The sequence below is a fragment of the Neopelma chrysocephalum genome, unplaced genomic scaffold, assembly GCF_003984885.1.
Source record: "Neopelma chrysocephalum unplaced genomic scaffold, ASM398488v2 Primary Assembly neopelma1_102, whole genome shotgun sequence".
NCBI lineage: Eukaryota > Metazoa > Chordata > Aves > Passeriformes > Pipridae > Neopelma > Neopelma chrysocephalum.
The window spans coordinates 3,974,159-3,989,930 of record NW_020897765.1 but is presented as its reverse complement, the minus strand read 5'-3'; the positions used below and the strand labels follow the sequence as shown (position 1 = coordinate 3,989,930).

The 15,772-nt window shown below is 37.1% G+C and overlaps 1 protein-coding gene across 1 annotated transcript in view; it reads left to right on the top strand.

Moving 5' to 3' along the window:
* Positions 1-15,772, top strand: part of LOC113973485 (macrophage mannose receptor 1-like) — a 30,426-nt gene that overhangs the window by 5,336 nt on the left and 9,318 nt on the right. Inside the window, exons 5-22 of the mRNA XM_027695631.1 lie at positions 158-274; positions 1,259-1,402; positions 2,543-2,725; positions 2,917-3,071; positions 3,896-4,009; positions 4,720-4,835; positions 5,556-5,704; positions 6,131-6,333; positions 6,723-6,844; positions 7,573-7,660; positions 8,361-8,505; positions 8,957-8,992; positions 9,081-9,250; positions 10,096-10,163; positions 10,829-10,929; positions 11,622-11,764; positions 13,283-13,397; positions 14,607-14,785. Of these exons, the coding sequence (XP_027551432.1) occupies positions 158-274; positions 1,259-1,402; positions 2,543-2,725; positions 2,917-3,071; positions 3,896-4,009; positions 4,720-4,835; positions 5,556-5,704; positions 6,131-6,333; positions 6,723-6,844; positions 7,573-7,660; positions 8,361-8,505; positions 8,957-8,992; positions 9,081-9,250; positions 10,096-10,163; positions 10,829-10,929; positions 11,622-11,764; positions 13,283-13,397; positions 14,607-14,785 (2,348 nt within the window). The remainder of the gene's footprint in view (positions 1-157; positions 275-1,258; positions 1,403-2,542; positions 2,726-2,916; positions 3,072-3,895; positions 4,010-4,719; positions 4,836-5,555; positions 5,705-6,130; positions 6,334-6,722; positions 6,845-7,572; positions 7,661-8,360; positions 8,506-8,956; positions 8,993-9,080; positions 9,251-10,095; positions 10,164-10,828; positions 10,930-11,621; positions 11,765-13,282; positions 13,398-14,606; positions 14,786-15,772) is intronic.

Genomic DNA, 15,772 nt, shown 5'->3' with positions numbered 1-15,772 from the left:
AAATAATGGAAATAATCTAATCTATATTACAAAAATAGATACTTCGTATGACACTTTTACCCTCATGCTTTAAAAATATTATTTTCAGTTTTCTTAAGTAGCTTACAAAATCTGAGGCACTGAGTAACTTGACTGATTGCTTCTTTTGGCTGTTTAGGGCTCACTAGTGACCTGGGCATCAATGCAAAGCTCTGGACTGGTCTCTACAGTGCCCTTGACAGTGGCTGGCGGTGGACTGGGGGCAGTCCTTTCAGATACCTGAACTGGGCTCCAGGTAATTGCACTGTTATTAGATGATGAACAGCATCTGGACCAAAATTTCTCTTTCCCTCCCCTCCTCTCTCCTTCCTCTTCCTTTTTCTTCCCTCCCTTCTGCTCCCCTCCCCTCTCCTCTCCTTCACCAAATTTTTGTTAGCTAATTTCTTTGGTTTCATAGAATTGTCACAGGTTACAGGGAATTATGGGAAAGGTAGGATATTACAGTAGTAGGGGTCATACCAGAGATAGATTGTTATTAATTCTGAATTCTCAGAAAAAGCAGATAGTTTATCCAAGAAAACAGTTGAAAATAAATATCTATACCTCATTCTATTTTTTCCATCTACAATTTTCTCTTCAGGCATATTATTCAATTCAAATAAAAACACCTCATGACAAATGACATAAACAGAATGTAAGGAAGAGAGAAAATAAATAAAGAGAAACAGCATAAAATATTTTCTATTCTTCTCAGTTGATGTTTATGACATTTATTTGATGTACTTTATCTTAGTAAGTTTCCACTCTTTTCTTAGAACCTGAGTCATCATCTTGCATGTTGTCATGTTACTTGTTTTCATAATAACACTTGCGACTACAAGGAAATCCAAGGGCGAGCACTCTTGAGGAATTAAATACATATTTCAAGTCCAGTATTAAACAGTAAAGGATCTTGAGTTGTTTGCAATACTATGATTCCATAAGGAATTTTGTCTTAGATGAACTTTTATAAAACTTTTTTTTCTATATGCTGCTGTTCTTCAAATCACTGAATTTCTTCTTCAGCAGCACATAAGGGAAGAGGGACAAATCTCAAGTTTGAAGTGTCAGCCCTCTTGACCATCCCAGTGATATTCCCTTCTCATGTCTCTTGGAAATTATTACTCTAAAGATTAATACTCCAGTGGCTTTGCAGCTGCAAAAGTCTTGTACATTCCTTCCTGTTAAGAGGTGAAAAAATTCAGTGTTAATAGAAGGATTCTGTGCCTCTTTTTTAAAGGAAACCCTTCTGTGGAATCTGGAAAAATATGTGGGACCTTCCAAGGTAGGAATGGCAAATGGGAAAACCAGGTGTGTGATCGGAAACTGGGATATATCTGCCAAAAGAGAAACAACTCCTTGGATCCTTCCACTCTTGCCCCAGGTATGTTGGTCAAAAACTAAGGCTATTTTTACAGTCAGTGAGAAACACTGGGAGGATACTGTATATGAAATGACAATATATTGTTAAAACAAAAGGATCACGCTTGATGACCTGGGTCAAATACTGAGAAGACTAATTTTCTGGCTTGTTTTAAAGATGATGCCCAAATGTTGTTCATAATTTTGAAAAGATCCCAGAGTACTAAAGAAGGCAGGATTAGGTGTTTAGTCATGTTATCCAGACCATGAAATACTGATGAATATCCTGTGCTCTAAAACATACTTCTAAGATACGTTCTGCTAGAGTTCATGCTCCCCTTCTGTCTCTGATGCTTTTTGTTCTATTCAGGAAAAATCACGGGGATGCATGGCCCGTATATATCCTGCACATTCTGGCCACACTTGGAATGATTTCTTACCTATGTTAACCTCCAAACCAAGCCTGGATGTTGGTTAAGGGCATACAAGTTTGCCCAGTTCAAAACCATGTTCAGGGAGGATTGGATCACGTGGCTGATCACACATCAGTGTTGGGCGCATATCCGCCCCTCTTCAGTTTCCTGTGTAGGTGCAGATCATGTGAACTTTCCAAGCAGTGGAAGGTGGCTCCCCACCATTCACTCCATGAAAGAAGTGCTGAACAAAGTGTGCAGCATTTCTGTGCAGCTGGGATTTCTGACACTTGTGTGGCATAAATGTGTCTGGACTCGCTTATATAGGATTTGGGCTGTGCAGGAACTCCTGAGCCCCTGCTGTTTCCAGAGAAAAAAAGAGACAAAATCTACAAATTCAACAAGATAGAGTTCCTGAGTAGGAAAAGAGGCTATTTTCTGTAAAACATGGCTGTACCCAGAGCCTCACTGAGGGGGATTTAACATGGATTTGTGCCCTGCAAGTTTGCATGCCAATTTACTCAGTACTTATTTAATCCTGTAAAAAAGGTTTTTTTGGTAGCTTCCAGCACATCTTGGAGAGAAAAAATTGTTTTGTAATCTTTGTAACCCTCAGACTTTGGCTTCTCTCCTCTGCCAGTATGTGCTCCAGTACTACAAATTCATGTCAGTACAGGTCATTTTCCTTTTGATGAAAATAAAGCACTGCACAGGACTGCTCATTAATTGTTTGACATCAATTTTTTTAGGTGACTTAAAGCCTTTTAAGTGCCCCAGGGAATGGGTGCCCTATGCAGGTCATTGCTACAGAATTTATAGAAGACCAAAAATATGGAAAGAAGCTCAGTCTTCCTGTAGAAAAGAAGAAGGAGATCTGGCGAGCATTCATAATATTGAAGAGTACAGTTTTACAGTGTCCCAGCTTGGGTACAGTGAGTATTCCTGCAGGTCACTTTTTTCTTAATCTGAAATTATCTTTTTTGCTGTTATTCATTTAATCATTGTAACCGGGATCTTAATTTTTTTTTAATAAAAAAGTTCTTCTTCAGTCGAAAAGGGGTGTGAGTTGTCATTGTTCCGTTTTAAGACATCCCCATACCTACTATTAACTTTGTGTTCCCAGAATCAGATGATGAGCTGTGGATTGGTCTAAATGACTTCAGAGTTCAAATGTATTTTGAATGGAGTGATGACACACCTGTGACTTATACCAAATGGCATCATGGAGAGCCAACCCACACATGGAATAAGGCAGACTGCATCCGTATGAAGGGAGAGGTAAAAATCCCTCCTCCACTCTTATGCTTTCTTCTGTTCTTTGAGCCCCCCAAAAGGAAAACATCCATGATTAAAAAGAAAAAAAAAGGATTGTGGTTTTAAAAGTATTTACGAACATGTTTTAATTCAAGATATCTTAGTGTGGAGGGAGACTGGAGACCAGATCTAGGAGGGTGTATGATGGAGCACCAGAAGCAGTTCACTGCATGGAGACTTGGTCTTCTCTGCAACAGTTTCCATCTGAAATTGGTTGAAATAACTCATCATCCACATTTAACATAACTGATCATAGTGGTATAGAGTCTTGAAGCAGGGAATTTTTCATTTTTCCTCTAAAACAACTAAAATATATGCTTTTAGAGCTACTTTGGAGGCTCATATTAGTAGAGGCACAAAAATCAGTTAAAAAAATGTCTCTTGTTTTACACTCAGCATAAAAAGACATATAATGCAGTGGAAAAAAGATTTTTTTATATTTTATGTCTAGTTTATCCAGCATTTCCTTGCTGTTGTCATCTGGTTATATGAACATAATAGATACTATGGTGGTGAGAAGAGAGTGGAACAGCATGTTTCCTTCTTGCTCTCATCAGCTACTGAATCTTTAATAGATCCAACCCTCATTTTCACACCTCTGAGGAAATGTGACCCTCACTGTCTTTATTTGGGGATTTGGGAGAAAAAGTAAGGCAAGGAAGAGACCTGAAACAGTCTCACAACCATGAAAAGAGAAGGGTTCTTTCTGAGGACAATGCATATTCTTGTTGGATCTGAATTTTCTTTAGCTTTCACTTCTCTCTGTTGTTTATTCCTACCATACTCAGGATGGATCCTGGGCTGACAGTGCCTGTGAAATGAAATTTGGCTACATCTGTAAAAGGAAACCCTTGGCTGAAGAATCAGGGGAAGTAGAGGTTACTTACCCAGGTTGCCAGAAAGTGAGTGTAAAACAAAAGCAGCAGAAGGTGCTGCATATGACTTTCACTGCTATGATAATTAACATAGAAATTATTTTGACTGTTGTTGTTGGAGCCTTGAAAACTGTTAATTTCATATGTATTGATACTTCTTAGACTAAAGGGGAATTTATTTCTTTATTTAACTGAAATGTAGATAGACCTTTTTATTTCTTTACAAGCGTACCTGACTCATCTCTCTCCTACTGCAGAACTGGTCACTGCACCCCTTAAAGCAACTCTCTGCAAAACATGTCAGTACTTTTTCAGGCTGTAACTCACTGGTCATGGGTTGCAAGCAGCCTTCTCAGTTCAATCAATCTGCCACAGGAATCAGGAATATTTGAGTCCACTGTTTTGCAGATTGCTTGTAACCTCTTGCAACAGGTACCCTTATGCAATGAGAAGCCAGAGCAAGCTTTATACAGGGAGCTGCAAAGTGGTTGTGACTTTGGTTGCCAGCCCAAAGGCACAAACATGGCTCACTGTTTGCAGAGCCCCTTTGTATGTCCTTTTTCAAGAGTTATGGTTACAAAAACTGTGTTTGATTATCCTCTTGGTTTCTTCACATGGTTCCTGAGAGCAATTTGACTTTGGATGTGATAACTGGAGTTTGGGTGTGGCTTTTGGAAGTGCACAAAGCTGTGCAATCTGACAGCCCCTCTGTACATCTCTGCTGTTGACACTGACAGGGCTGGATGAAGCATGGCTTTTACTGTTACTCTGTGGGGCAGTTACCAGCAACATTTTCAGATGCAAAAAAAATCTGTGAAGAAAACAAAGGTTACTTGGCTACTGTGAGAGACAGGTATGGAAATATAATTCTTGTCCTTTAATGCATGTAACCAGGATGGAAGGGAAGAGAAATTTCTTCTTACTCAGCAGTTGTTCATAGTGTCTGTCTAGTGTGACACCACTCTTATTTGCAGGAGAATTTATGGTAGAACTGATGAAGTATTGCACTATAGATCAGGGGCTTGTAGGGCATCAAAACATTCAGATCAGTGCTACTACACACACTGTTGTTGCCTTCAGGAATTAAAAAACTGGATCACCCCCCCCAACAACCCCAGATTGACAGATTTTTTTTAAAACTTTTTGAACTAAAAATAAACACATAAGCATGGAACTATTTCTTCTAGATTCTAGGGTTTTAGCCTTTTTTTTTGTTTGTTTTTTCAACAGGCAGATTTGGAACCTTACCCTTTTTAGAATAAAAGCATAGTAGCTTTTATAGTTATACTGAATGAGTAACATATATGCATTAACACAATATTGTGGGGTTTGTATTGCTCATTGTGCAGTACAAAAGGGGAATAGAATTACTCTAAATTCTAGACGTGATTTACAGTAACAAAAAGTAAAATAAAAATTACTTTTTATGATAATTAGATGATTACCCTTGTTTCATTTCATACATACTGAAAAATCACCCTAACTTTACCAGATTTGCTACAATGAACTGTTTGAAGAAACGTACAAATTATGATAAAATGTGATACATCATTTTGGTACTTACTTTTCACAGATATGAACAAGCTTTTTTGACCTCCATAACTGGATTCAATCCAGCAAAATACTTCTGGATTGGTCTTTCAGACATGGAGGAGCAGGGGACATTCAGCTGGGCCAGTGGGGATCCAGTCACCTTCACTCACTGGAACGTGGGAATGCCTGGTACGTGCCATGGGGGCCACTGAGTTTCTGCTCTGAGGAACCAAAAAGTGGGGATTTAAAAGCTAAAAAAGTTGTTTAGAAACTCTTCTGGCATAAAGCAGCAGAAAAGACAATGCAACTTTCCATTTTTGCTAAGGGGATTAAATCAGGGGTTGTGGTAACCCCTTCCAGAAGGTCACCTGGGACTGCATATGTCTTTTGGTATCCTTTGCTCCTTGTTGTTTGATAGTTTCATTAAGTGATTCCTAGTATAATGTGAAAGGAATTTGCTAAAATCTCTTTTTATGATTTAATAGAAATGCACATGAGCTATTGTGAGCTATTGATATCCAAACACAGGGGGAATAGGTTACTCATAAGTAAGCAGCATATACTTTGAAAAGGTGCAATCATCAATAAGATTTAACAATTTTATGTTTTATGAAGGAGAGGAGTCAGGCTGTGTGGCCATGACAACAGGAACTTCAGCTGGATTATGGGATATTGTGAACTGTGAAGAAACAAACATGTTTCTCTGCAAGCAGCTGGTGGAGGGAGTGACTCCCCCTCCTCCTCCTCCAACGATATCCCATCTTCTGCTGTGCCCAGAGGGATGGCAATCCATTCCTCAGAGCAGCTTCTGCTTCAAAGTAGGTGTTTAATTTCTGAATGCAAACACTTCTCAATTAAAATAAGAATATGTTCTGTGTGTCCATGGAAGGTTGATTTTACCCTGCCTACCTGATAGGCAGTCTATGGTAACACGTCTCCAGCCATCTGCAGGTGGTGTGGCTGGGAAGTGCTGGACAAAGCTGTATGTGTGTCGACCTAAAGTTTGCAGCCACAGGGGCTCTGAGGTGATAGGAAAAGCAAAGTCGCAATAATCAAATTCAATAGATGATTCCAGGCTTATGGTTGCACAATTAAATATTAAGCAATAAAACTAGACCAGAAGACTAGAACAAAGATAGGAGCCCTAATTTCTGTTTCCAGATATCTGTAATACCCAGCAAAGTATTTATTTGAACACTTTTTATAGATTTTTCAGGGAGGAAGGGAGAAAATGAAAACATGGTTTGATGCAAAAGATTTTTGCAGAGCCATCGGAGGAGATCTGGCATGTATCCACAGTGAAGAAGAACAAAACCTGATAACTAGATTGTAAGTATCCGCACAGTCCATTATTCAAATACAAGAAAAAAAAAATTACAAATTGCCTTTCTGAAAGACATAAACGATTTCTGGTGATCAATTTCTACTTTACAATGATGGTGTATATCCCTTCAAAGTGGTAGAAGGAAATGAGTAAAAAGAAGTGAGCAAAGGGTTTTCTTGACAGGCCTCTGGGAAGGTGGTGTCATGCATTGAAGCAGCCTGAACATAAACAAACTGAGAGAAGTATCATCAAAGTTGGTTTTAACTGAATTTAGTTCATTTGTAGTTGATCAGTAGGTAAAATACTCATGATTAAAGGAATATTTCATGCTGGTTTCCTACCTTAATTAGGGGGAAAAACTGGGAAACTAAGAAAAGCCTGACCTATTGATGTGTTTATATAAATGTTTAAATCAAGCCTATGAGTGCAGAGGTGTCTGAATTTGGATGTCTAAGGTACTTGGTGGAACCAGGACCTTAAAATATATTTTCATTTAACTCGGTATTTGTAAACTCATGACATCTATTATCTTTTCCATGAAGTTCCGTGTTTCACTGCTTCCTGCCACATGCAGTGCCAGGGTGTTTTTCTCCACATGACAATTGAATGATTACTTTATATGACTGTCTCAAATGATACTTCAAGTATTAAAACACTAAAAATAATGTAATGCTATACATTCTTCTTCTCTTTTTCATGCTGTGTCTGATTGTCTGTGTTTGTAATCATTCAGAGAGAGAGATTATATTCATTATTCTTACTGGATGGGTTTAAGTGCCTTGGACACTGACAGTGGATTTACATGGAGTGATGGCTCACCAGTGAGTAAATAATTTATTATTCCAGAGTTTTTACTATTTTTTTCATGTATATCTTGGCAGGTAGCTCTCAGAACTCCTCCTATACAAGGTGCAAGTGACCTTAAGTCTTTACAACCTGATTCTTGTCTAGAAATTAGTTATAATCTTTTGGTAGTTCATAGCTATAGATGAGAATACGGCATTTCAAGTAATGAATAACACCAAAAGTGATGGAATATTGCTCCCAATCTAAGCAAATATGATTGTGCTAATCTCTATATTCCCATTTATCATTTGCCATAAGAAATAATTTTTTACATCTATACAAACTAGGCTTTGCTGCTTTCGTTGCCTTAAGTAAATCAAAATCTGCAAGGTCCAAGTCTGTATGGCAGCACTGATAGATTGTCTTGGGCTGAAACATCTGAGCAGGATAAACAACCCAGGGATTAGAGAACATCTTTCTAGAGCTCGATAGGGGAACGTTGTCTTTCCTGATAAAAAACAGGGCAAGAACTTCTTGGCTTACTAACATGGCTTATAAACACACAGATGAATCATTATGCTATTCAGAGGTCATGCACTTCTTAAAAGCTCTGGTGTTAAAGAATAAGATGGACCATGAAATCGAATGGAAGTACATTCTTCTTTACCAGGATGATAAAAGACAATTGTTTCATTTTAAAAGCAAAATAGTAACAAAGCTATGTTTCCACTCCAGGTAAATTTTGAAAAATGGTCACATGGAGAACCAAACAATTATGATGGGAATGAAAAATGTGGCGTGTTTACTGGCTACCTCAATATGAACTGGAATGATTTATTTTGTGAACACATGCTGGACTATATTTGCCAAATTAAAAAAGGTGAGATAATTTTTTCCTTTAGCAACTTTTAGAGTAGATTAGAACATCCTTTACAGGGCAGATCACACGATCTGCATGCATTAGAGGCAGCTGGGCCATCAATCACAATGAAATATTTTATACATTTAAGTAAAAGCTGTTGAAAACTACTAATTAATCTGTGAGATACACAAGTAAGTTTGGGATGTATGGGCAGCATGTTGGGGAAGTGTAATGCAACAGCCTAAAGTTGGACATAGTTTCTGTAGCTTGTGATCACCTCTACCATGCTATTTTGCTGAGTGTAGCACTTTTTTTTCAGATACTCTGAGAAATTCTGTAATAAAAATAAGCATACTGAATAACCCTTTTGATTATTACTTGGAGTTAAAATGATAATTACTGTATGATTGTATTTAATTGAGAGATGTCCTAGATACATAATATACACAGATGTTGATTTATATTGCAGGAGCGTCACTGAAACCAGAGCCTAATTCTACATTCCGTAAGTCTTGTATTTCCAATAAAGAAAATAAATTAACATATAATTATGTTAATTTCTACTATAGACTGCTTAATATTTTAATTTGCAGATAATGAATATGTTGATGGTGAAGATGGCTGGGTAAAATATAAGCACAAGGAATACTATTTCAGCAAAGAAGTAATGCCTATGCAAAAAGCCAGAGACTTTTGCAAGAAGAATGGTGGTGACCTTGCTGTCATTGAGAGTGAAAGTGAAAAAACTTTTCTTTGGAAATATGTAAGAAACATATTTACTTCAAATACGCACAATTTTTCTTGAATTGATCCACCTTTTTTCAACTGGCTTGTGAAATATTAAAAAATTGTCCCCACCATAAAAGAAATCAGTGCCACCTTTTATCTTTTCATGGGCTTATCTAGTTAGCTGCTTTACCATAATAATTATTTTGATAAATTGCTAAATGTAGAAAAATTTCCAGCTTCCTTTGAAGAATACTCTCAGGGTGCAGCTTTCAAAGACCTTGCTCTGCTTAGCTGAAAGCTGCAATTAATGATTATGCTTTACTTTCTAACTCATTCTTTTCACAGAATTCAGTAAAAGATTTTTGTCAAAACAGATCTCATATTTTAAGTAAAAGGTTTAAGATAGAATATTTTCTAATGGGCAGAAAATAACAATGATATACTGTTTTGATAATAGTTTTATAGTGTTAAAATCGAATTTGATTCCATTCATTCTTCCTCCATGACTAAGGACTAAACCCCACCATTTACTTGTAGCCTTTCAACAAATTCTCACTATGCTTTCCTTAAACTCTTAAAAAAATGTTGTTATAAGCCTGCTTAAGAGGTTGTTCTTACCTTCTTAACATAACTTTTTGCTCAATTTCTTTTCCAGCCCATTCTACTTTTTTTAAAAAAAATTATATACTTGAAATTGGAGGAAAATTTAAAATTTTGCATTTTGCAGTTCAGGTACATAATTCCAGTAATTCCCTGCATATTGTATACTATGCAATTGTACAAATGAAACTACAGCATTTTTTGAGAGTTTTCTTGTTTTATTTGAATTCTCTTTTATTATAGATCATTTAAATTGTGGGGTTTTTTGTTTTGTTTTAGATTTTCTATAAAGACTGGGGAAATAGCTTCTATATTGGCTTAAGTGTGAGCCTTGACAAAACATTCCGGTAAGTAAAAACAAATTAATTTTTTCAGACTCATTATGTGAATATTTGGCATGGTTGGCTCTAGGAGACTATCGAGATTCAATGACTGACACAACCTGTCTACAGCCATGTTCTTGGCTACTTTTTGAGAATAAATTTGTGAATCACCAAACTAGGAAATTATTGTTGCATAACTGAAAAAAAAAAAACCACCCCAAGTAACTAATAGGTTTATAATATTAAAGATTTCTTTTGCTTAACAAAATGGTTTTTAGTTGTTCTCAGTACCTGGTTCAAGACTCTTTGTTACCCTATAAGATCTTATATTATTGCTTTTATATCCAGGAAATTTCTAAAATAAGCTCAGTTGTCTGTTTCTGTGCTCCAGATAAAGCCAGGTCCAGTGCTAGACTGGTGCATTTCCACTCTATCAATGTTCAGAGACAAAGAAAGGCTGGAACCACCAGTTAAGATGATTAGTTAGACCTAGACAGGTAGGCAGTTGTTATAAAGATATTTTTTAATAAATTTTAATAAATATCTTGGTTTTCTTTTAGCAGAGAACAACATGTGTCTGTAAGCTAGGATACAGGAAACTTAAAATACAAAACTCAAATACTTCCTTTGCAAAGAAATATTAACTAATTCAACTAAGAATTATTATTTCCTCAAATTATTTCTTTCAGGTGGATGGATGGAACCCCAGTGAACTATGTTGCCTGGGCTCCAAATGAACCCAATTTTGCAAATAATGATGAAAACTGTGTGGTCATGTATACCCACACAGGTGAGTATACTGTAGCAACATTCAATCTGCGAGGTGTGATATAGGCTTAGGAGGGCTGTACAGGCAAGGCTGGGTGAGTTATAATGTTGAGCATGTTGATGTTGCCTAGAGTATTCAAAAAGCAAAGGAAAATAAATTGTATTCTCTTCTTTCATTTATGCACTTTTTAAAAATTGAATTCTATGTAGCTAACACATTGGATTATATCTGTGTTTTGATTACTAGTTTTATCAGAAAATTTCAATGTGAACAAATCAGTTAAGCATCTGGCCATTTGCAGACAGTATTGTTTTTCCTCAAAAGATACTCAGACAACTACAAGACTGTGAGAAGCTCAGGTAGTAAGGTAACAAGGACTGAGTGCCTTGTACTGGCAGGCTGATGATAGAGATCTTACAGATCTTACAGAATTAAGCATTTAAACTAAAACTTCCCTTTGACAATGCTACGGTTTTGCAATATTGAAATATTTCTGGGTTTAGACAAATCATTCATATTCTAAATTTTGCTGGAAACCTGAGCATTTCTAAGAGACATAAGAATTATATATTATTATTTCTGAGGGAGAGAAATAAAAATGCTGTAATCAGTTCTACTTCCCATAATAGATTTTCTCTAGGAAAGGACACTTTTATCTCAGTCTCAGTTGCATTTTGTCTTTTTTTTTTTTTTTAATTCTAATTTGCTTTCAGGTACATGGAATGATCTCAACTGTGGCAGTGTTGAATTATTCATCTGTGAAAGGCTTAATGACACTGTTCGTCCAACTGTTGCTCCCACTTCACCACCACCAAAGGGTGGGTGTCCGGAAGACTGGCTTCTCTTTGATAACAAGGTGCAGTATGAAATGTCGGTATATTGTGTTTTAAAAGAAGCAGAATAAAAAACAATCAGTTTTTCAGCTGCAGCAGGGTTTTCAGTTGTCACAAAGAATCTTCTGTTTGTGTGTATTTAGAGACTTTAAAATACAAATCCTAAACCACAGATTACAGCCTCTATTGGGATCACAGCACTTATGAGGGAGGTCATGAGGCACACAAGAAGAAATTTTCATCTTACATTTTTGCTAGTCTTTTGTGTTTCCAAAGATGACTGAACAACCTTCCCTGAATGGAGCTGTTGTATGTTCTTGTTTGCTCTGCTGAGGTTATCTGGCTCTCACATATTGCCTGGACACCTACTTATCCCTTGCCTACTATGCACTGGCTCTCCACTATGACACCTTCCCTTGAGCAAATTTATCTTTTTTTTTTCTATAGCCAAACACCTGTTAAGGTTTTTAAGTAATGCAGTTATAAGATTCACTGCACTTTATTATGTACAATCACTCTTAGCCTTCTCAAAAGACAAAACTTCAGGATAAGAGACTGTACGTATTAAACATCCATAGATTTTTATCAATGAAGCTATAAAAGCTATAAAACAACAGCGTACACTACAATACTAGTACTAGAATACACCTAACAATGAAGATAATTCTAAATTGCATTACTTTGTCTAGTTCTATCTGTCTTTCCTTTGGCTGCGCTAAAATATTTGTTTGATAGAGACCCTTTGTTTGAGGTCCACTTGCTGTTGTCTCCTTTTTCCTTCCCTCCCTCAGTCCTGGGAAAAAGTCACAAATGGTGCATATTCAATTTCATGGTTCTCTCTCAAGCTAAAATGTCTTTTTCTTCCTCACATCCTGGAAGAGGAACTTCCAAAGGCTCCTCCCTTGACTCCTCCCTGAGTGTTTATACACTGCTTCTGGCCATCATGACTCTACCTTCCTTTTTTGCTCAGCTTTTCCCCAAATTGCCTGCTTAACTTTTCAGTTACGTGCTTTAGTTAGCACATTTACGTTGCTTGACTTTGACAAAGCTGTCTGATGATGTCTGAGTTAAACCTCATAAGATCATATTACAAGAAATGGTAAATTCATGGTTTTCTTAATAATATCAAAATCATTGTCTTTCTGTGATTATCCTGGGAGAACCAAACCTAATTTGACAAAGAGGGCAACAAGAGTTGAGATATTTTGATTCAATAACATATCTTATCCTTGTCTTCTTCAGCATGTCTCTCAAAAATTTACACCTCAGAACTGTGCTCAGAAGCTAAATGTAATTTTTGCTGAGATCAGTAGACTGACATATTATTTCTTCTAAAAGTATGCTAAAATATTGGGCTTCATGCTAATTTTCTAGTACAGATCTTCTCTGTCACTAAAACCTAAAGACAAGATAGAAAGTACTTTCTTAAATCAGCTAAACTCCCTTTTTACTTAAAATATTTACTTAAAATATACAGAGGTACTTTCACCAGAAATTAAAACACCATCCAGTTACAGAACTGGCACACTTCTCTTTTTCAGTGTTTTAAAGTCTTTGGTCTTGATGAAAATGATACATTGACCTGGCACGCTGCACGGAACAATTGCATTGATTTTGGAGGAAACCTGGCTACTATATCAAAAAAAGAAGAGCAAGGTATAAAGTACCAATGTTTTGATACTGGATGAGACATCATGTAATTCCTGATAAAAAGAGTAAAACAGATGTTACAGCTTCTGCAATACATGCTATTACTTATTCCATATTAATATGTTGAATGAGAAATTAAGTCTTTGGAAAAAAATTCTTGCATAGGTTTTAGTGTCTTGATTAACTTTGAAAATCAGAGTTTTGGGGTTAATATGGGAGGTACTGTTCAAATATTAAAATGTTATATTAGAGGCTAGTAGTATAATAAAATGTCCACATTTTCTTTTGTTTTAAGGAAGCAGATAATCTTTGAGGTCCCTTCCAACCCAGGCCATTCTATGATTCTATGTAAAAATAGCACACAAAGGGAGTAATATCCAAAACCAAATCACCGTGCACCCGGGTGCTGAGCTAAATACTGTGGATGTCAGTGGAGGACACATCCTCAGGCAGCAGAAGACTCCAGTGCCAGAGTCCCAGCTTCCCCCTGTTCCTCTTGCTCTGCTGGACTTCAGCCTGCTGGTCTTGTTCATCATCTTGCAGGCTTTTTAGGAGGCCTCATGTTACTTCAGGATTTGCACTGCCTCAGGTCATGAGGGCCACACTCAAATCATCTCCCAGCTCCCTCCATCAGTGATAGTGGTTTATACTTTTTTTTCTGTAGCAAAGGAAGGACATTATTTTAGTGGAAAGTCAGTTTAAGCAGGAGCTAAGAGAAACAGTATCTGGTATTCTACAAAGCTGAGATCACAGTTCGTACATATGTGGTTATCAAGTAGTTTTATTTGTGCTATGCCTATTTAGAAGTGAAATTATTAAGCCAGGTTAACAAAGAAGTTGCCAAAGAAGAAAAGGGAATGCAGACTCTGTAGACTTATTTTCTATGTGCCAAAGTTTATGTACTCATGTTAATTTCTGTAATACATTAAAACATTTTCCATGCTTCCTCAGATGATGAACAACATGGAAGAGTGTACACATAAATTGCCATTTTATTAAAAATTTGTATATCATCGAGTTTGTAAAGACCTTTTCTGATTTTAATATCAGATGAATGATCATCTATTAATTTTATTTTTATGATAAGACTGCTGCCTTATTATAAAGAGAAAACGAAAACTCATCATCCTGGTTCCAGGCACTCTAAAGTCTGCAGTGTTGGGGAAGGTTCAATTTCCTTCCTTACATAATATTTCTTTTTTTTTTTCCCTTCAGCTTTCCTTATGTCCCTCTTAAAAGAAGCTGCTACTGATGCTTGGATTGGACTGAATGACATAAACCAGGAGCACATGTACTTGTGGACAGAGGGAAGCCCAGTAGACTATACAAATTGGGCAAAAGGTTCACGAAGTTATTATAGTATGGTAAACATCAATTTTATCACTTACACATTATAACTTTGGTAGATGGCTAAAATGTACATAGCTACGATGGTATTTTCTGTTTGGTTTTGTTTTTTTTCCTTTATGAAGACTTTTAGTAATCTTGTTGCTTCTTGAAAGCAGTGACCATGTGAGATCTCTCTCCACATATTTTTTTTTCAACTTCTGTGTTTTGTCATGGTTCTATATGAGTCCAGACAAAGGTTTGGAAGTCTTATGCAAAACACAGACAAGAGAGCCATTTCCCTCACTTTACTGTGACTCATTAGGAGATTAAAATAAATAATAGCATAAACTATATAATTTTGGGATGCAGTGAATGTTATTTAGATTTGATGAAAATACTCAGATAACTACTGCCACCAGGCTCGAGCTGGGTTTTAGGATCTCCAGGACTTCCCAATCTCACACATGCAGAAGGCTGCAGAAGGCTGCAATGCTGAGTTTCTGCAGAAGGCTGTGACCATTCCCCTCCAGAAGTTGTTCCACATACAACTTCCTTCACTTGCAGACAAGATCTGGGCTAGTGACCTGAGGGGGTTTGGAGATAGCATGAGGCTATACTGATGTGAGATGGGAAAAGCTGCTGTCTCCTGCTGCAGAAAGCCAAGCAGCAGCTTCTCATGCTGTGAGTGGAAAATGAGGAACATCCACAGCGCAGGGGAAAGGGTTTTGGGAGGTGTCCCCCACAAAATGTTGTTTCTGACAAACCACCTCTACATTACAGCACTGCGGTGACCACTTTGGTTCCCAGTGCTGAACTGGGGCAAGAAGAGGAATTCAGCTCTCCAGGCAAGCTTCAGTGCTGAGGAGAGATTCCCTGTAATCTCCAGGAACACAACAGCAAATCTGTGGTCCACTCCTGCACACGTGCACACACATTCACCGTCATGCACAGAGGGTATGCATGCACAGATAGTCCCAGACACTTCTTCCTGCCTCTGTGCTGTGCTTTGCAACTCCCTTTGTCATCCAAGTGCTAAATTTTTTAGGACTGAG